Source organism: Miniopterus natalensis, chromosome 3 (assembly GCF_054644295.1).
Source record: "Miniopterus natalensis isolate mMinNat1 chromosome 3, mMinNat1.hap1, whole genome shotgun sequence".
NCBI lineage: Eukaryota > Metazoa > Chordata > Mammalia > Chiroptera > Miniopteridae > Miniopterus > Miniopterus natalensis.
This window is the reverse complement of record NC_142083.1, coordinates 11,957,534-11,982,155: the sequence shown is the minus strand read 5'-3', so window position 1 is coordinate 11,982,155 and position 24,622 is coordinate 11,957,534. Positions and strand designations below refer to the sequence as shown.

General features: G+C 42.8%; 1 protein-coding gene across 6 annotated transcripts in view; it reads right to left on the bottom strand.

Moving 5' to 3' along the window:
* DROSHA (drosha ribonuclease III) overlaps positions 1–24,622 on the bottom strand; it is a 102,703-nt gene that overhangs the window by 71,286 nt on the left and 6,795 nt on the right. For 4 of the 6 annotated variants that reach the window (XM_087815326.1, XM_087815325.1, XM_087815328.1 and 1 more), the window contains exons 5-12: positions 22,096–22,188; positions 16,857–16,967; positions 16,396–16,624; positions 15,163–15,304; positions 13,037–13,191; positions 10,192–10,272; positions 6,348–6,434; positions 4,066–4,152 (exon numbers count right to left, since the gene is read on the bottom strand). In XM_087815326.1, the coding sequence (XP_087671452.1) occupies positions 4,066–4,152; positions 6,348–6,434; positions 10,192–10,272; positions 13,037–13,191; positions 15,163–15,304; positions 16,396–16,624; positions 16,857–16,967; positions 22,096–22,188 (985 nt within the window). The remainder of the gene's footprint in view (positions 1–4,065; positions 4,153–6,347; positions 6,435–10,191; positions 10,273–13,036; positions 13,192–15,162; positions 15,305–16,395; positions 16,625–16,856; positions 16,968–22,095; positions 22,189–24,622) is intronic. The other 2 variants (XM_087815330.1, XM_087815329.1) reach the window with 2 other exon arrangements.

Sequence of the window (24,622 nt, the reverse complement as noted above, 5' to 3'; positions counted from 1 at the left end):
TTGAGTCTTCAAAGATGGGGAGGGATTTTCCAGGTCAACCAGAAAAATTAAGCTGGGGAAGAGCAGGTATTCAGTTTCTACCAAGAGAGAGCAAAGGGAGCTAGTGATTTAGCTGCTTGGGAGTGAAGTGTGTGTGAGGGAGAAGCAAGGCGGTTCTCGACAGGAAAAGTATGAACTGTGCTATGCAAATTTTACAAACAACGTGAAGGATTAGGGCTTATCCTACAGCAAGGAGAAGTCATTCGCGTCCTTACGGGAGAGGCGATCACAGCTTACATTCTGGATGAGTGGCCATGTGACCAGCGCGGGCATGGTTTAGAGGGGAGCAGGCAGGAGACCAGAAGACCAGACCAGAGTCTAACGAAACAGTCCAGGGGCCAAACGAGGAGAGGACTGGCTGGAAAGGAGGGGAAAAACTGGAAGCATAAGAGATCTTCCTGAAATACACCGCGACCGCTCTGATGTGGAAGTGAGAGAGAAGAAAGAATAGAAAATGACTTCTGGGTTTCTGGCCTAAGTGACCAGATACATCACAATGCCATTGATGCAAGGAAATTCACAGCACACGACTCCCTGCGTACGCGAGCTCGGTGTGCGGGGGATACGAGGAGTCCGGATTCCCACAGGTTGGGGATGAGGTACCTGCGGGGACAGGAAGGTGGGTATGTCCAGCAAGCAACCTGAAGCTGGAGGGTGAAGTGAAGGGCCGCGTGTCACAGCCATAAATACTGATTCGGTGGGGATCGGAATACACGCAGGAGGAAAAGCGGTGGGTGAGGCTGCCTTGCTCGGGGAGAGGGCACCCGCGAGAGGAAGGGACCAGAGAGAGGCCTTGGGCGGAGAGGGGGCAGCAGAGCAGGGCCCCAGTGTCAGCTTCACTCCCCGGCCATGCGCAAAAGCAACTCTGATGGGCGATTCACGCAAATACAATCCTTCCCCGTATCGTTCAACTAAAATCGCTTTTTGGGGATTCTTCCTTTGGCCTCTTCTCCCATGTATACTTTATTTTCTTTTGGACTCTCATCCACACCCCTGGAGCCCTTAGACACACCAACTGGAAAGGCAGGATCTCCAGTTGTACTCAAGCTTTCATCTTCTCTAAGACGCAGAGAAGGTGCGTCAGGTTCCTACACATTGGAAGCTCAATTGATTAGAAGCTTAATTGGCCAATCAAATAATACAAATACTACAATCGTCAGGTTCCTACACATTGGAAGCTCAATTGATTAGAAGCTTAATTGGCCAATCAAATAATACAAATACTACAATCGTTTCTTAAAACATCCTTGGACACCAACTGATACTAACTTCTATCTCATCATACCAAAAACAAGCAAAAAAAACCAACACAAAACCACTCCCTAAACTTCCATATTCTACCTCTATTCTACCTCTACCACGTCCAGACACTAAATGACCAAGTCCAGGGCAGTGAGGCCGCTGGAAATGGAAAGCCAGCAAAGGCAGGAGGGAAATGATCCTGGGGCTTTGGAGGATGGGATAAGACATTATGAGTCTAATACGTGTATCTTTATAATTTTTATGTTGTCAAAGCTCTGAGTAACATCAGGTATTACAACAGTAAATGTACCACATAAAAGGATTAAATTCTCCTGGAACGCTCTATACTTAGCCAACAAGGCTTTCAATCCACTTTAATGCAAGCAGACGTGAAGAGAACTTGTGGGAACCAGACTGGTTGAGATTCTAACATTACAATCATTTGCATGCCATCCTTTCCGATGTGCTCTCTGCAGCAAGAAAATGAATCAGATCGGTAAAGTGATTTCATAATTCCTTTTCTTGGGAGGCTATTTCAAATTCAAGAGGCCTTTGATGGATCTAATTCCGATGAACTGTACAACACTCAGCTTAATACTCGATTTATTTTATCAACATCCATAACATAAATGATGGGGCTTATCTACTCATTACAGAGTTAAGTTCTCAAATTTTGAGAATTTGAATATTTTTATATAAAATATATGCTAAAGCCAGAAATTTTTCAGTCCTATATTTTATGATAACAGTAACAACTGCAATTAATTCAGCATTAACAGCTCTCAGTGCCAAACCTGAGGGATTTTAATAAAGCTCATAGAATCACTTGTCCAAAGTCACATAGATATTAATAATTAGTTTAAAAAAGAGAGAGAATTAGAAGAAAGATTCAAACCGAGGTATTTCTGACATATTTTCCAAAATAAGAAGTGCAGTATTTGTTGTATGCCAAGCACTGTATGATAAACACTTTCCATGTGTCATCTCTTTTTTTTTTTTTTTTTTTTTTTTTTACATAAAGCCTATTGCTAAAACTAATCTCTATCTTAAGATGAGAAAAATCAGGGCTTATAAAGATTGAAATGTCAAATCCTACAGATAGTAAGTGGAATTCACTAATGTATAAAACCTGGGTCTCTCTGAAGCCAAACTGCTTTCCTTCTTTGATTAAGGTGATCCTAGAAGTTAAAGTCAGATCTACACTACTTCTAGGGAATTAAAAAATAAGATGATAACATACTTCTAAATGGTGACTGTATTATTTGTATTTGCAAATCCTACAAGGGGAAAAAATGAAAGGCATTAGGAAGGGGAAGCTGGACTATTCTACACTAAGACTGGGAGATTTGGTGTAACAAAGGATCTGAGTGCCTGAGACGTTTTTTAAGAGACAACAAAGACACCAAAATTCAAAAACCCCCCAATGCCTTTTCATATAGATTAAGAATAGTCCAGCCCAGCCGGGCGTGGCTCAGCGGTTGAGCGTCGATCTAGGATCCAGGCGATCGGGGTTCGATTCCCAGTCAGGGCACATGCCTGGGTTGTGGGCTACAGCTGATCAATGACTCTCTCATCATTGATGTTTCTCTCTCTCCCTCGCCCTCTCCTTTCCTTTCTCTGAAATCAATAAAGATATATTTTTAAAAAAAACACAAAAAAGAATAGTCCAATATAAAATTCTGTAATTATGTAAGGTGACAAATGTTAACTAGGATCCAGGAGATTGTGGTTCAATTCCCAGTCAGGGCACATGCCCGGGTTGCAGGCTCAATCCCTGGTAGAGGGCATGCAGGAGGCAGCCAATCAATGACTCTCTCATCACTGATGTTTCTCTCTCTCTCTCTCCCTCTCCCTTCCTCCCTCTGAAATCAATAAAGGTATATTAAAAAAAAAAAAAGACAGGAACAAGGTTTGGCAGACTTGAATCTTTAATCTCTAGAGGAACAGAACTTCAAGTCTGAAATAAAGAGTACTAAAATAACTTTTCAAACTGCATATGTAATTTCTTGTAACCAAACCAGAAAGGATTAGAGGACATTCTATTTTGATGTAGCTCTAATTCAATAAGTTCTACAGCGGTGTCCAGGCTGGGTAAAGTATACTGCTCTCTCTCCCTGAGCAGCCAGCAAATTCACTCCGTGTCCAGGTGGACCGCGGAGTAAGTAAGACAATTCCCAAGACTGCCAGCTTGGACACAAAGCTTCTGACTCATAGCTACAGAACTTCCATTTGAAATGGTTACTAACAGAGCAGCCTTAATACCTGTATAAAAACACCATAGATCTGTGTGTCAAAGTCTCTTAAAGAAGATACTCTCCTGGGATTCAAAAGCAGAAAACTATATGAAATTAATTCAGGCTCCAGATGTCCTGCACCAGCTCTATTTCTTTTTCTATTGCTCAGGAATAGAAATAGCAACAGCTTCTTAAAACTTTCCAGCTTTCCTTTGAAGGACACCCAACCCAAAATAGCTCTGACACATTACTCCACAGTTTACCGTTTTTCAATCCTTCACACTCTTGAAATGTTATTCCAACTCGTTTACTTACACCGTTTAATGTGGACCAAACCTGTGACTCATTAACACAGATGTCTCACTGCCACCTGACACACACTGCCACAGACTTCCTGCAGCTCACGCAGAGGGACACAAAGTAAATGTTACTTAGAAGTCAGATGGAAGGAAATTTATTTTGATTTTTAGAAAGAAAGAATGAAGGGAAAGCAGGGAAGGAAGAGGTACATTCAGGGACAGAGAAAGCCAGCCAATGAGCACATACTCACATTGGTCAGTGGGGCGTGTGCAAACATAGAAAATCCTTCAAAGATGTACTCGTGATCATCATATTCTATAACAGTTGGCCTGTCAGTCTGAAAGCAAACAGAAACACAAAGCTTGGATTAAATAATGGCATGATTTGCATGTGCAGAAATCCGTCAGGACACAAAGCAACCACCAGGAAAAACGTAAGGCTGTACGAACTTAGTTAATGTTTGTCCAAACACCAGGGAGAGTTTTATACAAAAGTTTAATTTTAGGTGGAATTCTCTGGCTTCAGTAATATTTATATACTTAGACAATCAAGAATGTTTGTTATGGATGCCATGGGGGGGAGGGGAGGCTATATGACTTCATTTTCTAGGAACTTGCTGTATTTAATCCCACAGTACTACCAGTCCTGTTCTTCCTCAACTGTATTTCTAAACGAACAGAAGTCCTAATAAGAACAAAATAGTAACACAGCTGACTCAAAGCTCAAAGTGAAGAAAAGACTCAGCATCATGACTAACAATGTGGACGGCTCTGAAAGGTCTCAGGCTGCCAGAGCTCAACCCTCAGGTTCTACTAGGAGAAGCCAACCCACCAAATGCTGTAACAGATCAATTCCTGCATAATGCCCAAGACCTTAATTGCTGAAAATTGAATCTGTAATAAAAACATACCAATGCTGATCTATGCATAAGAGACTCTCTTCCTCCTGCCACTCTTATAACCCATCATTTTTAATCCTAAATACTAAATATGGAACTAATTCTCAAGACTAATAACCTAAAAGATATGTTTTTTACATAGGTATTAAACATTATTCTTTTATACATTTTATACACACACAGGAAGAACTTTCCAAGGAGAGGACTAAAGAGTATCCAAATTTATTTGGTTTGTCAGTATCACTGTTACTTTCCATTTGAATAATTCAACAAAGTTGGTCTAAATTAAATATAATAAAAAGAACTTCTAACGAAATAATAATAGTACAACCACTCCGGAAAACAGTTTGATAGTTCCTCAAAATATTAAATATAGAGTTACCAAACGATCCAGCAACTCCAGTCCTGGGTTTATACCCAAGAGAAATGAAAACACACATCCACACAAAAACTTGTCCACAAACATTCACAGCAGCATTTTTTTCATAATAGCCAAAAAGTGGAGACCACCCAAATGTTCCTCAACTGATGAAAGGATAAATAAAATAAAGTATGTCCATACAATGGAATATTATTTGGCCATAAAAAGGAATAAAGTTGCATGTTACAACATGGGTGAATCTCAACAACATTATGCCAAGTGAAACCAGAAGCCAGAAAGATTACATACTCTATGATCCCATTCATATTAAATATCTGTAACAGGCAAATGACAGGCAGAAAGCATCTTAGTAGTTGCTGAAGGCTGGGGGTGGGAAAGAACTGACTACTACTGAGCACGCAGTTTCTTTTGGGGCTGATGAAACTGTTCTAAAATTAGACAGTAATGATGGTTTCACAGTTCTGTGAAAAGACTAACTATAAAAAATACACTTTAAATGGGTAAATTTTAAGGTATATGAATTATATCTCAATAAGGTTGTTAAATACATAATTATTAATATCTAATTTTGAAACTGAAATCTCTTGATGATGCAAGTAACCAGGACTAGTAAGTTTTGTGCTGTGAAAGGCAATATAGCATAGTGAAAGAGCACACAGCCAAGCACAGGCTGCCCAGGGTCAAACCCCACTCTGCTGCTTACTGCCTGAGTAATCCTGAGCAAGCTACCCAACCTCATCTGTAAAATATGGACTATCTGTAAAATATGCCATCTGCAGAGAGTGGGTAACAGTACCTGCTTCATCGGTTTGTTGTGAGAAATAAGTTAATACATGTCAAATACTTAGAATGGTGCCCAAAACCATAGTCAACAAATGTTAAGTATTATTATTGTTATAAATACATTTTCTTGTTTGGGTCACTAGATAACTTATAAGTTATTTGCTGATTTTTAAGAGATGTAAAAGTGTTCTATGCATACTTCCAACTCCACAGCTCCATAATTCTTTGCTATTATGTGGTACCAACGACATAAATGAAAAAGAATACAGAAAGTAGTCTAGTGAGAAGGTAAAAATAAAAGCCATCATGATAAAAGCCAATTTTATCAACATAAAACTAGGGTATTTTAAAAGAAAAAACATTTAAGAACTGAATCAGTATTTAGTCTATTCATATTTTAACCTATTTACACACATTCAACCTACTTGCATTTTAAAATAAATGAAATCTGATTTTGTTTGGAACTTACTAAAAAGTTTGTGGGAGGGGAGACTGTAATTCGATAGTGGAAAAGTCTGCCAGCATTGTTGGTCATAGGACGACAGGGCTTGATGGCCTGAGGGAAAGAACAAAAGTGAGATTAAAAGTAAATAACCAAACTATTTTTATTTATAAACAGACTATTTTCTAGCTACACGTCTGACTAAAGAGGTTTCCGTGTGTTCCTTCACAGGCTAGCAGGGAACAATGGTACTCACTTTACCACTAACTAGACGAGTGAAAAGAGCCAATTGGCCCCCAGTATTCAATTCATTTCTTCATGGGGAATAGTGCGTGTTCGGACAACATAAAGATCTTTCTAGATCTACATTTATATGACTTTCTTTTTTTTTGTAAAATAACACAGTAATCGAGATTTGGCTAAATTCCCATGAACTGAAAAAAATGCAGGAAAAATCATCTCAGAAGGATTCACAGCAGTATTTACTAGCTGGGACAGTGAAAAGAGTAAATACGCTGAGTAAAAACAGAAGGGACCAGAAATGAAGGAAGCATGCGAGGAGGTGGCGCAGAATATGCAGAGAGCTTGCGTCAGGAAAAGGAAAACCGACAGGGAGCACAAGAAGGGTCAGCGGAATCGGGGGGGGGGGGTGACAGACACAGAGACGTGCGCCCCAGACCTCCCAGGGAAGGATTGCTGCCCCTGTGGACAGAGTGGACAGCGAGAGTCTCCGTGAGGCAGAGATAAAGGCCCCGCCAGGCAGCCCAAGTCAACGGGCAATGCTCATTCCTCGGCTGACGGGGCTTGGTGGGGCTCACAGCTTTATCAATCCCTCTGCCCAATCCTGCTATACCCTCTTCCGTTCACAGGTGAAGAACCCAAAGAAACACCGTGTGCCCCAAACTCCATCTTAGCATCTGCTTCTGGAAAATCCAATGTGGGAGGGCTGGTAACAACAGGGACTCAAGAGAGCCCTGCAACACCATTACCAGCACAAATGTTCATGACAACCCTGTCCTGAGTCAGAGCAGAGTACCACCACCTCAGGTGCCATATACACGGCAACTGGTTTGCTGAATGTACTCTCTTCTGTCCCAATTAGAGCAAGGACCAGAAGTGGCTCTCATTCACACGGAACAGACACCACTACGGTTTTGCTGCCGGCCTGTGTTAACTCTCCCAGTCCCTGTCACAGCACATTCAAAGCCCTTGCCCTTCTGGACAGACTGCAGAACATGATATTGCGCCACTGCATCCCTGCCATTAGGGTGAGATAAACCGTACAAAGAACCAGGGCCTACCACAGCCACACCACTTTCAGAAGCCAGTTGTCTGGGGAGTGCCAAGAAACCCATCCAAAGTAAGAGACAAATTAATTCATCTTCCACCACATGGGCCTCTTTGTGTTTGGGAGGAAGCATAATCCCCACCTACGAGTATTGCTCCGGCCCATTTACAGAGACAGTGGGGTGAAAGGCCACCAGCCCTGAGTGTGGCTCGGGTGAGAACAGCCTTCCCTGCTGTGGGGCCACACAATTCAGTAAACTGTTGGCTGGAAAAGATGCTGAGAGAAGTTCGTGGCCACACTGGAAGAATCACAGTACAGTCCGGGTTCTGGAGCAAAGCCAGGACACCTGGAGGGAAGAATTCTGCGCCTCCGAAAAGCAACTGGTGAGCTACTGGGCCCTGGTAGGTATGGAAGGCGAGGCCAAGGGACAGCAGACAGACACGTGGCAGGAACTGCCCATCGTAAGTGGGTTCTGTCAGCCCCACCCAGGCACAAGTGTGGTGGGGCCAGAAACAATCCATCACAAGATGGAAGTGCCACCTCCAGAATCAAGCACACGCAGGAGCAGCGGCACAATCAAGCTGCAGCAGCAGGTGGCCCACCATCACTGCGCCAGCACCCGCCCTAGCTGATGACTAAGGGCGGGAGGGCGGGGAGGGAGGGGAAAGCCCAAGCCTGGTTTGCAAAGGGACCAGTCAGGAAGGCGTGCCAGCTGAAAACAGACTGTGCTGCAGCCTCCTTCAGGGGAGGCTTTGAAAGGCAGCGATGAGGGAGAATCTTCCCAGTGGGCAGAGTCTCGGGCGGTACACCTGGTCATTCACTTTGTGTGGAAAGAGAAGTAGCCTGAGATTAGAATAGAGATGGACTCATGGCAGGAGCATGTGGCCATGCCAGCTGGTCAGAGACCTAGAAGGAAAAAGACTGGAAGATCAGGGATAAAAAGGTCTTGGGACAGACTTGCAGGTGGACAAATGGGAGTGAGCACAACCATCTCTACAGCACTGATGGATGTCTGTCAAGAAGCGCCCACTACGGAAGAGGTACAAAACCAGTCAGCAAAATGACTCGGCCAGATGGTGTAAGGGAACCTTGGCCACCAGCCACCAGAGCTGACAGGATGGGCAGGTGAATGAAGTGGCCACAGTAGCACAGATGGAGGCTCCACATAAGCCCAGCAGTACAGACTCACTCACCAAGGCTAAGCTAGTTGAGCTAACTGACACTGCAGAACATCCAACCAGCCACCTGCAATGACCAGCGCTGGGCCCCCAAAATCGCGCCATTCCTTGAGGAGACTGACCTGCCACTTGGTAGGAAGTTGACTATATAGGCCCCATCCATCCTGAAAGGGCCAAAGTTTGCTCTCACAGGAATAAACATGTACTCTGAGCATGGGTTTGCCTGCCCACAGATCCTCAGCCAGCACCACCATCCACCCAGATCTTCCTTCAAAGAGCCTGCTGTACAACTGTGAGGACAGAGGTCAGCACAGAACCTGCAGCCATCAGCTCCTTCAGGGTCAGCCTCCGCTGAGGAGCCCCCTCCCCAAAGCGTGACCTCCCTGGGCAGCCTTCTCTGGGAGACAGGGATATGAAGGACATTCCAGCTCGATGCAAGACAATTCCGACAAGCCAGGCGTTACTGGGCCTGTCGCAGGCGGGCTTCTCCCTCTGCTCAACCCTGCCTCCACTCTCTTGCTTAATTCCCCTTAAACACCTCGCACCCCAAACTCCACTGCAGCATCTGCTTTCAGACACCCCATCCTGAGGCACACGTGTGGGCACTCACAGGGTGCAGATCTTGTCCCAGAGTTCCTTGCTACACTTGCCAGTTTTCAAAGACAAATGAGGTAAAAGTGAGACAAGCAGTTCAAAATATCCATCATTGTCTCATGGTCTTTATTCTTATTGTTATGACCTCAAACAAGTTTTAAGTAGAGCTTAATGATTTACACAGACTATGTTTAAACATAAAATGCTGAATCATAAAGTGGCAATCCTGGGATTAGTAAGAATAATTTATAAAAATCAAAGAAAATGGGGAGAAAATGAAGGGAAAAATTGAAAGTAGTAGTTATATATAACTCTACTATGTCGAAGTATTCAACTCTATTAGTCAAACATATTTGGAGTGTCCCTGACGAGCCAGGCTGGGGTACAGAGCTAGAACAGTCTATATGCTACTCACGTGGTGGGAACAAGACTAACAACGACAATGGCATCCCCGTGTCCCCCAAAGGAATGAAGACGTGTGCCTTAAGGCACCTGAGTGAGATCATTTCTCCAGAGTACTTTGTAACCACTTGTGATAAAAACATGAAAAAAACATTGCAACACGTACAGTTTTAAAATAATAAAAACCAACTCAGAGACACCTGGCCTATTACACGGTTTCCTTGCTGACCTTCCCCACTCCAAATCCAAACAAAATACTTTTCTTCTCCAATTACCAGTAATGGAGACTCTCGGGGACTAGGAAAAGGCCTTTTCAGAGGGACTATTTCATTTGTGGGGATAACAGCAGCAGCACCTGTCTACTTCTGGCTCCTCGGTGCTTACTAACGTAATAACCCAGACCAGTTACCTCTTCTCCGGGGTAAATACTGTGTCTGATTCCCGTGCGTCGGGCTTTCGCGCTGCATTTGCAGAGTGGTCCGTCATTCATCTATCAGAGACAGGAGAGAGTTAGTGTTTACTGGGGGGGGAAGTCCACACCTTGCATGATGATGCTTCGGGAGCTGTGTGGGTTTTAATGTCATGAGTACTGAAGCTCTGAAGAGGCTGTCACGGCCAGAAGATTAAACAGGACTTCCAAAACCAATAAAGCTGCAAACTGTCTACACTGTCTGATAAGAGGAAACTGTATGACAGTGCTGGATCCCCAAGTTATTTGTGCAGCCAAGCAGAAAATACCAGTGTCTGCACACTATGTGCCCCCCGTCTCCTCCTATCACTGTTCAGTATGTTTCTCCTACTTCTTACTTCAGGAAAAATGGCTTTTTCACAAAAGAAAGCATATTTTATATCCTGAAGGAATTTATAAAATGCTTTGAAGGTAATCAGATTAAATGTTTTCGAAAGACAAACCTAAAGGTATCTGAAGCAGAGAGAAGACAATGCCTGCTGGAACCAGAAAAACTTCCAACACTAATCAGGTAGGTCTATGTCTGGTTTTTCACCTGAATTCGCTTATTGCCCTGAACTCCACCCACCATTCAATAAGTGAGTAATTCCTGAATGCCCTCTTGGGTAGAAAGAGGACTGCTAAGCACTGGGTGGGGCGGGGGGTGTTGACAAATAGCTCAGGGTCCACGGACTCAGGAATATGTATTCTACATAGGAGAAATAACATACATATAACATGCTTAGTAATTTTAAAGAAAACGGGGGGAAAGTCAGTGCAGATGGAAATACCACTGGCTTCAAAGAGATGAAATATCTGGAAGGCTAAACAGGACAGGAAAATACGATGGTGATTCTACATGAGGCACCAGCATGAGGCAAAAAAGAGAAGAATCCCTGTGCTATGCTCCTGGGGACATGAGAGCCATCTAAATGGAATGGATCGTTAATGTCAGCACGAAGACCAACGCACAGAACGGAGGTCAAAATCTTGAAGCGCCTTGACAGCCAGTTTCATGACTTTATTCAACATAAATGGCAATACATTACCAAAAAGGAGGCCAGAGCATCAGTTTGCAGAATGAGGAGGGGGAATTCCATCTCTCACTTTCTTTGCATTAATAAAGAAGTGTGCGTGTGTGTGTGTGTGTGTGTGTGTGTGTGTGTGTGTGTGTGTGTGTGTGTGGAGGGGGAGGGAGAGGGAGAGAGAGGGAGAGAGCACATTCTAACATACACATTTACACAAACACACACATTTCTTTAAAGTCCTGGGATCTGTAACTCATTGTGTCCAATGAAAATATCTCAATAAAACTTTGAGAAGAAATATTAAAGTGAAAACTGTAACTTCCTTTAGCCTTTTGGGAAATCTAAAGCTCCAGGTGGTCCAGCAGAGAAATAACATCGCCACCTTAAAAAATATCCGGTTACGTTATTATCCAAAGTCACAGCTGGCAAACAGACATGTGATGGGATCCCCTCCTGACAGCACACTCCTAAAGATGGTTGCCACTTGCGATAGAAACTGTGGGGAAATCGCCTCCTGCTCACGGATTTTCAGGGGTGCACACAGACATCCTACGTGCCTGCCTTTTACCTGCGGCTGGGCCCTGCCGCAGATCAGCCCTTATTAGGCTCAACTGTACAGAAGACAGACAGATACAGTAACAGAACGGTGAGGCTACACAGAACAATCCGACAGGACTAAGAAGCCACAGAAAGCCAGGGGTGGGCTCCTGACAGGGGAGCAGGCCACCAAAACACCACACTGTGGGGAGAGGAGTGACTACTGATGGACACAGGGCTTCTTTCAGAGGAGACGAAAATGCCCTAAAATCCGACTGTAATGATGGTTGTACAGTCCTGTGAATACCCTGAAAAAACACTGAATTGTGCGCTTTAAGTGTGTAAACTATATGGTATGTGAATTAAAACTCACTGAAGCTGTTTAAGAGATCATATACATGATTAATATATCAAAGTAAGTTTCAAAACGGATTGACAACTGCAAACATTTCTGCTCAATTCCAAGAGGGCAACAGAAAAAGTGCATTTCTGTCAGGCATTCTAACTATATGAATTCTATCAAGAAAAAAATTTAGATAGCCGCCATCTAACAAGAGCCAGGCGAGCATTCGAATTAATATAGAATGGTATGAATTTATTTGCAAAATATAAATTTTAAATTACCTTTTTATAGGTATGTTTTATTATGCTTAATAAATTCATATGCATCAGATACTGTTTTTGTTTGTGTTGTATATTTTGTTTGTGTTTATATACCATGTAGTGCTTCATAACAAACAGTAAGGAGAAATAAAAATATGTCCAGCTATGACATCACCAGCTCAAAACATACTTACCAAGGAAGAGAGCTTACAGGGAACTGTGACTATTACCAACTAAGAAATATGAAGCCCTACAGGACCGAAGACACTGTTTATTATACTGCTACAGGATACCTTCCAGGCGAACTGCTTTTAAAAAGACCTACAAGTCCTCTCTCCCTCGTCCAACCATTTGTCTTCCCCCGTTTACTGCGAGTTTAACGAGGCGGCGCCATTACCCAGCTCCCTGACACAGGATTTACCAACGCCGGCAAACATGATTCAAGGGACAGCTGCTCTGGCGCTGACGCTCTGCAGCTGGGCGCCGAGGCTGAGCGGAAAGGGGCTCTGGAGAACGGCGTGCGGCCCGAGGAAAATTCAGTTTCCACACCAGCCCGCACGCGTCTTCTGAGCCTGGAGCCGTAAGGGTGCCGCGGGGGTGTGCAACCTTCACAGCAGGAACATAAAGCCCACGCGCACCTGGCCTGGGTCGTTGTACCACAGCTCATCGTGAAGCCGGTCCGGATGGGCCTTTTTGCGCTTGATTTCTGCAATGACGTCAAAAACCTCAGAGTCTGAGCTGCTGGAACAGGTGCTGTCCTCATCGGACTCACACTCGGATTCGCTGGAACTTTCTAATAAAGGTGAGGGGAGAAACGTGAAGAGAGGTTGAAGAAATTCACAAGACGGTGGTGATACGTGGAGACTTCCAAATGACCCAGACCTCTCAATCTAAGGACAGCTGTTTATTCTTTCAGCAAATATGTGCCTACTCTGCCCACGCACTCTGCTCAGCAGTACCATGAAAAGCGATGCAGCCCGCAATGCGAAGTCACGCTCCAGCTGGGAGAGCAAACAAAGGCTTTTACAGAGAAAGACCTAATGAAAGAGGCCAGAGAAAATGTAAACCACAGTGGCATGGGGTTACACATTTTAAAAGGTGCAGCAATTCAGAAAATTCAGAAAAGGGCAAGTCCCTTGACCTGGAAAGGTCACCAACGATTTCCTGGGAGGGGTGGACATGACCCAGGCAGGGAGGTGGGGTGGGTGGGCTGAGGGGATGGAGGTGAGAGGGAAGGAACATAGAGGGAGAACTGCGGGCAAAAGCATGGAGACAAGAGCACGCGGGACACTGGCTGGAGCAAAGGTCCCGAAGAAAAATCCCGGGAGGTGAGGGCTGAAGGGCCACGACTGCCAGGCTGAAGGCTCTGACTGCCAGACCCAGGAGTTTAAATTTTTTCTCTCAATAAAAGATTTCAGGTTTTAGAAGTGCCTGGATAAAAACAGAGGGTTATGGGTGAAGTGAGCCAGTCCAAAAAGACAAATACTGTGTGATTCTTCTTATAGGAGGTGTCTAGAGTAGTCAGATTCATAGAGGCACAAAGTAGAATGGTGGGTGCTGGCGGGGGGGGGGGGTTGCTGTTTAATGGGAACAGGGTTTCAGATTAGCAGGACAAAAAGAGTCTGGAGATTGTACAACATGGTGAATGTGTTTAACACTCCTGAACTGTCCACTTAAAAATGATTTTGTGTTATGTGTATTTTAGCACAATTAAAAAACAGACCTCGAATGCATATGTGTATAGCCCATGGATACAGACAATAGAGTGGTGAAGGCCTGGGGCGGGGAAGGGGGGACAATGGGGGGAAAAGGGGATATCTGTAATACTTTCAACAATAAAGATAAATTTTTTTAAAAAGAGTTAGAAAAAAAAACACAGACCTAGAACTTGGCCTCATCCACCAGACATTAATGCATGCAGCACAGTAATGAGGCCCAACCCTTACACAGTTCTAGTTCCAAGTGCACTGCATCCCTGTTTTACAGGTGACAAAAGGGAGGCACACAGAGATGGTTAAATCACTTGCTCAAGGTCACATGCCAAGTGGAGAAGCAGGGATTCGAGCCCAGGCCGGCCGGGTCAGTCAGTGCTTTCACCCACAGCGGACACCACCTCTCAGCACAGGACACACAACGAAGGCGGCAGAGAGCCAGGGAACAAAGGAAAACGCACGAGGAATGCCCCATCTGTGAACAGCATCCTGTTGGGGGCCAAGGATGTGAAGGGGTAAAAGGCAGCTTCTATCCTCAAAGATCCCCGCATCTACCTGGAACCTGACTCATGGAAAAATAGAGCACCATGTGAAAAGGCTGTGGAAAGCGTCTACGTGAGTAGAGAGAGACCTTCCAACAGAGCTGGGCTGCAGCTGCATTTCCTTATCAAGCCAGGAGCGCCTGACAGCGGGCGGGGCCCCGAGGGGAGGCCTGCCTGTAGGAGGCACCAGGAACCGGGACCAGGCCGCCGCTTCTGGCAGGAGGCTGGACTATGGTCCCTCTGATTCTAAGGCTAGACAGTCCTACAAGGGACCCAACTGTTAGCGTGCCATGCAAATGAGATCCTTTATGTATTCTGCTGAATGTGGCTGAGAAAAACTAACACTGAAAAGAAGAAAGTTCCATTGCTATGTATTTTGCTGACTATAATTATGGAAAATAAAATGAAAAAGAGGAAACTTTAATCGGGGACGCCCAGGGACACATTCCTAAAACCCAGGATTAAGCAACAATAAAAGCACAGGGCCTGGCCTGGCAGCTTCTGACTCACCTAAATCTTCATCCAGCTTCGTCTTGGGAGGCTCCCATGGGGGCCTCGCAGCTTTGGCCTTTTCTTGCCGGCTCCCCAACTCCTCCTCAAATTTGTCATATAAGTCCCGGAGCCTACTTGTTCCAACTACAGTAGAATCTCCCTTTGAAAAAAAAGGATCAGTATTAGAAACTATATTAAAAACAGTCTTTCCAGAGAAACATAAGACCTCACTAGTAACCAAAAACGTGTAACAGCAAGGTGCCATTTTCAACCGTCAATTTAACAAACAGGTAAAAACAAAATACTCAATGCTGGTAACTGTGAATCAAACACACATCTACAGGTGACACAGTCCTCAGGGGGGTGCACTCTGCCAACATTCACAAACATGAATCTCGGAGTCTCTCAAGAGCCCATTAAAAGTGACCATACCTGCCACTGCACAAACCAGCCAATATGCATGAGAAACTTCCCATGGTTATCTCTGGTCAAGAAGGGACTTAAGATACAAACTCAGATTTTTGCTTATTTCCCATTTTGGGGTAAACACACACACACACCACAAACTGCATAAAGTAGTTATACGAGTGGGAGTTTACAAAACCACCAGTGTCAAGACTAGCAGTGTCATAAAAAATGCAGAATGGAGACTTTAACCTTTAAAAGACGGCATTTAAATTCCGTCAGCATTTAAATTCGGCCAGCGGGGCCCACTCCTTGCCGGGAACTAAAGTTCCCTTTCGTCCAATAAAGATTAATCAACCTACTGCACTCTTGCCTTTGGAAAACAGCTTCTGTCTATAGCAGTGGTTCTCAAATGGGGTGGGGGGCACCCCCCAGGGGACATCTGGCAATGTCTTAAGAGCTTTGGGCCCAGCCAGTGCAGCTCAGTGGTTGAGTGTCGACCCATGACCCAGGAGATCACAGTTCAATTCTCTGTCGGGGGTCATGCCCGCTCGATCCCCAGCAGGGGGTGTGCAGGAGGCAGCTGATCAATGACTCTCATCACTGATGTTTCTCTCTCCCTCTCCCTTCCTCTCTCTGAAACCAATAAAAAATTTTTACAAAAACATAAAAAACAATAAAGAGTTTTTGTTATTGTAAGTGGGGAGGCGTTCTGCCATCTAGCGCAGAGCCCAAAGATGCCGCTCAACGCCCCGCCGCACAGGGCGAGCCGCAGTGGAGACAGCGCGCCCACAGCGCCGGGCGGAGGCGGCAGAGGCGGGCCCGCAGTCCCGGGCCCCGACCTACCCCCTGGTCCATGGGGTCGCTGGAGTAGTAGCTCTCCGAGTGGGTGCAGCGAATCCACACGGGCTTAAGGAGCTCCTCGTCCTCGTCGGGCCTGTCGGGCGGCGCCTCCTCCAGCTCCTTCTCCTTGACGGAGGGGAAGCTCTTCTCTTTGCCCGAGCCCTGGCTGTCGCTCCATCGGTCTTTTTCTTCTTCCCAGCGAGGCCTCTTCTTCTCCCTACTTGGGGAGCGGCTTCAAAAGAGGGTGATGGAGGCTAAGTATTAAAAAGCCCGTCTGCTGTGAGACGGTTCTGTCTCACCTGCTCAGCTCACGTTTCGCCTAAAGTGATAGCACCATGCCAAACCGCCACGTTTACTTTTCGTTAAACCGGCCAATCCCAAACACCAGTCTGGTGGCATCAGAATCACCTGAAGCGACTTGTTTAAAAATACAAATTCCCAGGCCCTACCCCAGATCTACTTACTGATTCACAGTCTCCGGGGGTGGGGCCCAAGAATCTGTATTTTTAATAATCTCCCCAGGTAATTCTGGTGTGCATCCAGTGGGTTCGGGAGCAAGTGGCAAACCGTAACTCCTAGAAAAGAGAGACACTTGGAGGATATTTGGAAATCTCTGCATACAGGCAGTTCCCCAACGAGAGCCCCAGTTCCTGCATTGGCCTCCATCCTGCAATGCCCGGGGCAAGAAGGTTCCACAAAACACTGGACGTAAAGTGGACCACACCCTAGCAGTGAACCAGTCCCATCGGCCCTAACCGCCCTCTGGGATCCCACACGTGGGTACTAGTATTACTACCTCATGAACCACCACTTTCCCGAATGCTGATACCCACAAACACAAATACTAACTTGGTTAAAAAGGGTAAAAACAACTCCATCTCCTCGAATTTCTGGGGTCTGAAATTCGCAAAGGCCCATCCTATAGATGTGCTTGGAAGGAAAACCTACAGGACAGACTTTAATTTAAGCCCAAGAAACCTAGGTGGGAGCATACGGACCTTGAGCGTCCAGCCCAGGGGAGGGACTGCTCTGTGAGGCTACGCTGGCGGCCTCTGCAGTTCCACTAACAAAGGTGCCGTCACCAAGAAAGTCTGCATCCGGATCAAAGTCACGAGGGAACTCTCCCATCAACTCTACTACTAACTTCTAATTTTATGGCAGGGAAAGTGTGAGTGTGTAGGTGTGTACACATAGGGGAAGGGGTGGGTGATTAGGAAGATTATATATATTGAATAACTGATAACTTCTAAACATTACAATGCACAACATCTGACCAGAAAAAAAGTCACTGCAAAGTAAAGTGTATATTCGTTCACTGTAGAAAAAGAAAATTAAGCATTAACAAAATTAAAACAAAAATCACCCACGTCACCACAAAGATAACCACTATATTTCACAAATGTGTTAAAACATACAGATATAGGAATATATATAAATATATACAAGCTTTAATAAAAAAAACTCTATCACCTGTCCTTCTCAGCGCTAAATCAACACCTCTCTATTCCAATACATCTATATCTGAGCCATTTAATAAATGCATATTATTCTTTCATATATACATATATATATATATACCCCATAATTTAACAAATCTGATCGTAGTCATTTAGGTTGCTGCCATTTTTTTTTTTTTTCCCTTATAAACAACGCTACCATGAACACACTTGTGTTCTTTGCACACTTGTTGGATGATTTCACATAAAGTGTGTGTGTGTACACTTTTTCTCAAGGCTTCACTACAGGTAGGTAGTACCAGGTTAGACACCATCAAAACCATATCGAGTTCCCATTTCCGCACACCCTGTTGGCATGATTGTTTTTAATCTTTGCCATTCTGATGAAAAAAGTATCTCATTAAATTTAACTTGCTAATCTTTATCACTACCGAAATTACACATTTCACGTTCACTTCTTTCATGAACCTCCTGGTCACATGCTATGCCAATATTTTTTAAATTCGGGTTGCAGTCCTTTTTACTTATTGAAAGACTTTGTTATTAAGATAATCACCCTTCTTCTGTCATATGTATGTAATGTAACCTTTTTCAGTTTTTTGTTTTCCTTTTAAATTCCATCTGCTCATTGCTACCTATAACCTTTATTTGGCCAAATCTGTAAACTTTTAAATGTGTGCTTCCTCCTTAGCATTATGTTTACAATCCTTTCCCATCTCAAGGTTAAATAAATATTTTATATTTTCTTCAGTTACTTGCTGCTCAATATTGGTTTCATTGATCTATTTATACCCACATCAAATTGTTTTAACTCTTATGTGTTTATAGGACATTTAATCCTAGTAAAGCTACATTCTCATTTTTCTTCCGTGTTCTCACTTCTGTTCCAAGTAATTTGACTTATGGAGTTCTCAAACCCATACTTCAACTGGTTACACTAAAATTCTAGGTAATTTTAAAGAAAACTGCTATTCTTACAACACTGTCTTCCACTATGGGAGCAAGATCCTCCACTCGTTTATATCACCTTGTCATCAGCTACATTTGTATCTTCTTCCCATTGACCTATATGTTTTTTAAGTTTTATTAAGATATTTAATTTTAATATAAATGTTCTGTAGTGAATCTACTTCTTTTTCCCATTACACTGTCTAAGCAGGTATTCCCGGTTTATTTAGGAAGGCTATTAACTTCAGTATGTTTTTTCATAACCCTCAGCTTCAGTGGTTAATTCTCATTGTTTCTTAGCTGATCCACTTGAATTTTCCTGATAACACTATTAGCTAATAATGGCAACTTAGCTCCTGGTGGTGTGGTTTTGTGTGTTTTTGGTGCTTCCTGCGAGCCTGACACTCTGCTAAGCACTTTATTGACACTCTTATTTAATCCTTACAAGAATGCTAGGAGGCAGATATGAACATCCCCTCCAGAGGAAACAGAATTAGAGGTTATGTCGCTTGCCCAATATCACAAAGCTAGTGAGCGGTACATGCTAATATGGTTGTTTGGCACAGACATTTTTACCTGTACTAAAAATCCCACCAAATGTTTCCTATTATCAAGAATCATAGGTAAAAGGCAGCCTCATCCCTCCCCTCCAGGCAGGTACATTGAAGGATGGATGGTCAGCGTTGACTATTCTGAACATTAATTATTCTTTTCTCTTTTTGTAACAGGACATCTTTTTTAGGTGCCTCAGACATTGCAAATTTCAAAATCCAAACTCAAAACTGTTTCTTAACAATTTCCTATATTACAAACTCCTTTACAGTATTTACATCTCTAGTTTTCTCTCATCTATTAGTGAGAACTCACAGAATCCAAGTCTCTGTCTTCTCCACAAGCTACCGGGCACTGGAGAAGAAACCACTAGACTGAAGGGAATTCCAGCACTCAACATGAAACATGATCGGCCTCCACTGGGTGCCCAGTGGTTTCCACCAACACGATATCCTGGCTTTTTTAATCTTTATCTTTCATCTCCCCCTCCGCCTATCCTTTCTCACTGAACAAACGCTCCTAGTTCATCGCATCTAACCCATGGCATCTAGTTTTTCCATTGGGATCTCTTTTCTGAATTTTACACCTACTGACTACTACACAATTCCACTTGGTTGTCTCGGATTCTCAACTACACATGCCCAGGACTGAAGCCATCCTCCTGCCGTTCTTAGTGTCCCCGCCCTCAGTGGGGAACACCAGGTCCAGGTGATGGCCCTGTTGTCTTCTTCCCTCACCATGAGTTACCAAGTCCTACTGACTCTCACAAATACATCTCAATTACCTCTGCTGTTCCCCATTACGACGGTCATTGCCCAGGTCTAGGCACAATCATCTTTTGGAATTACTACAAATGCCTTCTAAACTCATTTCCTCCAGACTTACCCTTGGCATGTGCTGTTCTCTCCCCTGCCACCCTCCTTCCCTAACGCATCCCTGCGCATATCCAGGTATCAGTAAAATGTCAATCTCTCTATGACTGCCCTAGACTTTTTCACCACTGTGTTCCCAGAGCAACATGTACGTGCTCTATTAAAAGCACTTCTCACAGCACTTAACTTTCTTATTCCTGTTAAGTGGGACTGTTGTTAACAACTATATCACTTGCACCAGTACAATATCGGGACACACAGTAATGTGATGTATTTTCATTTGCTGTTAAGTTATACAATGCTAGGCGACAGCGATAGGCAATGGAGCCTCCCCTTTTTTCTAACTTGTATGGGAAGGACTGTAAGGTTCCAACATTAAGTTTGGTTATTTTGAGATGTTGACAACTATGTTCATTATGAGATAATGTTCTATATTATGTTATAAGTAGACTTAAAGAAGTCTGCTTATATTGCTAGTTTACCAAAGTTTCTACTCATAAATCGATGCTGGTTTTATTTGAAATATCTAATAGGCAGGTACTGAGAAAAGCCTATTGATTTTGACACAAAAAAGTTAGTTATAGTCCTGGCCAGTGTTGCTAAGTGGTTAGAGCATCAGCCTGCGGACCAGAGGGTCTTGGGTTCGATTCCCACTACCCGCCCACCACCAGGGTGAGTTCTGGAGGCAACCAGTTGATGTCTCCCGCCCCCCTGCCCCGCCTCCTTTCCTCCCTTCTACTCTCTCTATAAAACAATGGAAAAAATATCCTCAAGTGAAGATTTTTTAAAAAGTTAAAAAAATTTTAGTGGTACAAATTCAACTTTTTCCATTTTTTTCATGGTCACTGGCCTATTAAAATTTTCTGCTTCTTGTGTGAAGTTTGTAATTTTTGTTTTCATAGAAATCAACCCATCACATCCAAGTTTCTAAATTTTTAAAATAAAACATCTCTCCTTCATTCCTATAATTATACACTTTCTCATAACTAATGCAATGTATTTTTTTCTTTTCTTGATTTGCCACTTTTCAAATTGTATGACTTTTCAAAGAAGTCTTGCATCTATTTACAAATTGTTACAGTGCTACAGTTCTGTTTTCTATTTCATTAATCTCTTTTATCTTTAAATCCTTTTTTCTGCTTTTCTTGTATTCTACCAATTTCTAGAGCCAAATGATCAGGTGATAATTATATAGATATAGAGTTACCACTGATTTGCATTAACTTTGGGCCCAGTTCTTGTGTTTACGTATATTATCTCAATGACCCCTCACCACTCAAGGCACTGATAAGTGTCCTTACTCTAGACAGACATTGAAGCTTAAAAAGGTTTCATAACTTAATCCAATAACAAAGTTGGGGGAATTAATAATTGACCCCAAATCTGTCAGACTCCACAGTGTTGTTCTTAATTACCATTATGTAAGACCATGAATTTTACTTCTCAGTATAAAACTGGTTACATCCTGGAAATTTTAGTTTATAACAATCTCAATGTCATTTTCTAAATAAAGTGTGATTACAGTTTTGCTTTTTTCTAAAATAAGTAAATTTAAAAAACATAATTATGAATTTCTGAGGGGTATTTTTTTAAAAATCTTGAATTATTAATGTATCATTTGATAGCAATTGACGTCAGAAAAAGTGGCCCATATAATTTTTAATTTCTGGAAATTTATCAAGATTCTCCTTGTACATAATCAATACATCTTGAAAGTAAAGATTTTTAAATCAGTGGCTGCTTTAGCTTTTCACAGGGCATTTTGGAAAACTCTTAGGCTGTTTTGAAGAGGTGGCTGATACTTTGCATAAGCACAAAATCTGAATTCAAGGAGATAATGCTATGACTTCTTTCAGCGCAAACTCCTTGCTTACCTTCCAGATCTCTTATACTCTTTTTTGTAGGACCTTTCCAGAGATGGTGATCTTCGGCCGTCCCGGTGCCTGTGTCTCTCCCGTTCCCGCTCTCTTAAAGGAATTAATACACAGAGCTGTTTTCAGCAGAAAGACTCAAAAACACCATCTCTTTTCACTGAATTCACCTTCTAAATAAATGGACCTCACCTAAGAATTTTTCAGGCACTGTTCTCTATGGGAAACTTTTATTCATCCTTCATTTATTAGAGAATAAAGAGCTTTTCACTTTACAGAAGTTAATGGACTTGGACATTTTTTGCTGTTTTCTTTAAAGAGAGAAGTCATACCTGATGCTAAGCAACAAAGGGAATTGATTTTATCATAATCTCCAGAGACCTTCCAACCAGCCAATCCTTGGTTATTTAACCTATGGGGAAAACTAAAGAATTCTACTGCCAATTGATTTCTAGGAAACTCTCAATTTCATCCATCAAATAAATGTAAATTAAAGCTTTGGTGGTAAAGATCACAACAAGGTTCTATGATCAAAGAGGTCTGAACTCTTACAGGTTATCGGCCTGATTTGTGGTTGTAGCTATTGCTAACTGCCATGAGACCGTAAGCCACTTTACCTTTAAATGTGATTTTCATCAGCAAAAAACTCTCAATGGAGACCCTGAGTTTAATTAATATAACAACAGAATGAGGGATTTTAAAACCTCCCAAGGTAAAACTGAAAATCTAACAATAATAATAACTTCTGAGTCTATTTAATAAGTACAATGAAGATCTGGAACAAAAACCAGAACTCTAGTGTATGAGAATCAGAACTAAATCTAAGGGAAATAGCCACCTGATCTCAGAATGAAAAAAAAGTGCTGTATCAGCCTGAGTACAGCAAGAAACCTATAAAAATCTCTGAACTCAAAAATATCCCCCAACCTATAGCCAAATAGAGGAAATGTAAATACATTGATATCAAAACTTACAAAACTGATAGAGATCCATCACTGCTTAGATATAAAAAATAAAAATTGTTTTTTCACTTAAAGATCACCCCCTCAAGGAAGACTCCTTTGAATAATATGCTTTGACATATACATAAGCCTCAGGTATACACCAGCTATCCAAAATAAAGTAGCCAGAACCTGGGATTCTATATACCTTATCTGATACACTTCTAAAATTACAGTTTACTTTTAGGCAATAAATCCCAACTAGTGAGCAGTACCACATGACAAAGATATAATTTGTAGTGGCATGGCTGCTAAAAAGAATAATTAAAATTACCTACATTTCCAAATAAAAACTCCATTTAGAGGGTATTCCTAAATGGGTTTTTTAACATCTAGGCAATAGGATTTTGCACTCAACAACAGCACTGCTGATGACTGCTACCTCTGAGTGGGTATGAACTGAAAAGACCAACGTGGATATAAATCACCTTAGAAACAATATGCTGAACCCCTTTTAAGCAAGAAAAACAGTGTTTGGGTTACTTTTCCCAAGACCCTTGCAAGCGCTAGGGTATCCCTCAGGTGCATAATCCTGGCTCTCGGCGGCTGCACATGACACAGCTTCAGGGTCACTGCGCCCTAAGCACTGGGTGAGGGATCCACAGCATCGTCCTTGCCAGGCTGGCGGCGCACAGTGTCAGCACCTGTTTCTCTTCCCATTCCCGAGTCACCTTGATCATTCACGGTAACGAATACATATACCCGCTTCCTCACAAACTTTCTGGAGAAACAGTCTGTCCTAAAACAATCCTGCAATTATTATTCAAGAGCGTTTCGGAGGAGAAAAAGAAGGAAAATGGAATTTGAAAAAGGAGAGCTTCACTCCCTCCCAGAAGCAAGGGGAGAAGTGGCCAGCGGACAGACTGCACAATTTGCATAAACTGAACACAATCTAATGTGTAAATGTGTGAAGTTCTGGTTTTTCCAATATACTTCTAGAAGTTATGTGAGGACTTCACGTGCCTCATGTTTATTTCGCAGAAGCATATAAGACAGATGGCTGACACCCTACCTAAGACCCCAAAGGGAGCCAATTACGCTGTGGCTATGACACTAAGAAGGCCCCAGGGCAGACTCACCAAGTACATCACATAAAACAACTCCGATACAAATAAAGGCCATTGAGAAAGATGAGCTGACTGCCTAATTAGGTGCTTCAAAGTAAAGGAGCTGTGATTTAGGATAATGGAGATTAACAGTAATTCTTTGGGCACTTGATTTCACTTACTGATAGAATCCTCAATTTACAAGACATCTGAGTTTCTTCAAACAAATACATAACTCCAAGTTTAAGCCGGGATGGAAAAATTTAGGATTTTACAGCAGAGGCCTAAAAGCTCAGCTCTAATTTAAGCCCCCAAAATAGAAAAACAAATACAATCTAGAATGTTGAAGTTTGCAGCAAAATGTTTCCCCAGAGACAGGATTATTAACAATCACTTTAAAGTCTGAAGCAAACTCCAGTTTAGATTTTTATCATAAAACTATAAAATACTATCCCAGGCCTCTGCTAACTAGTCCATCACAGA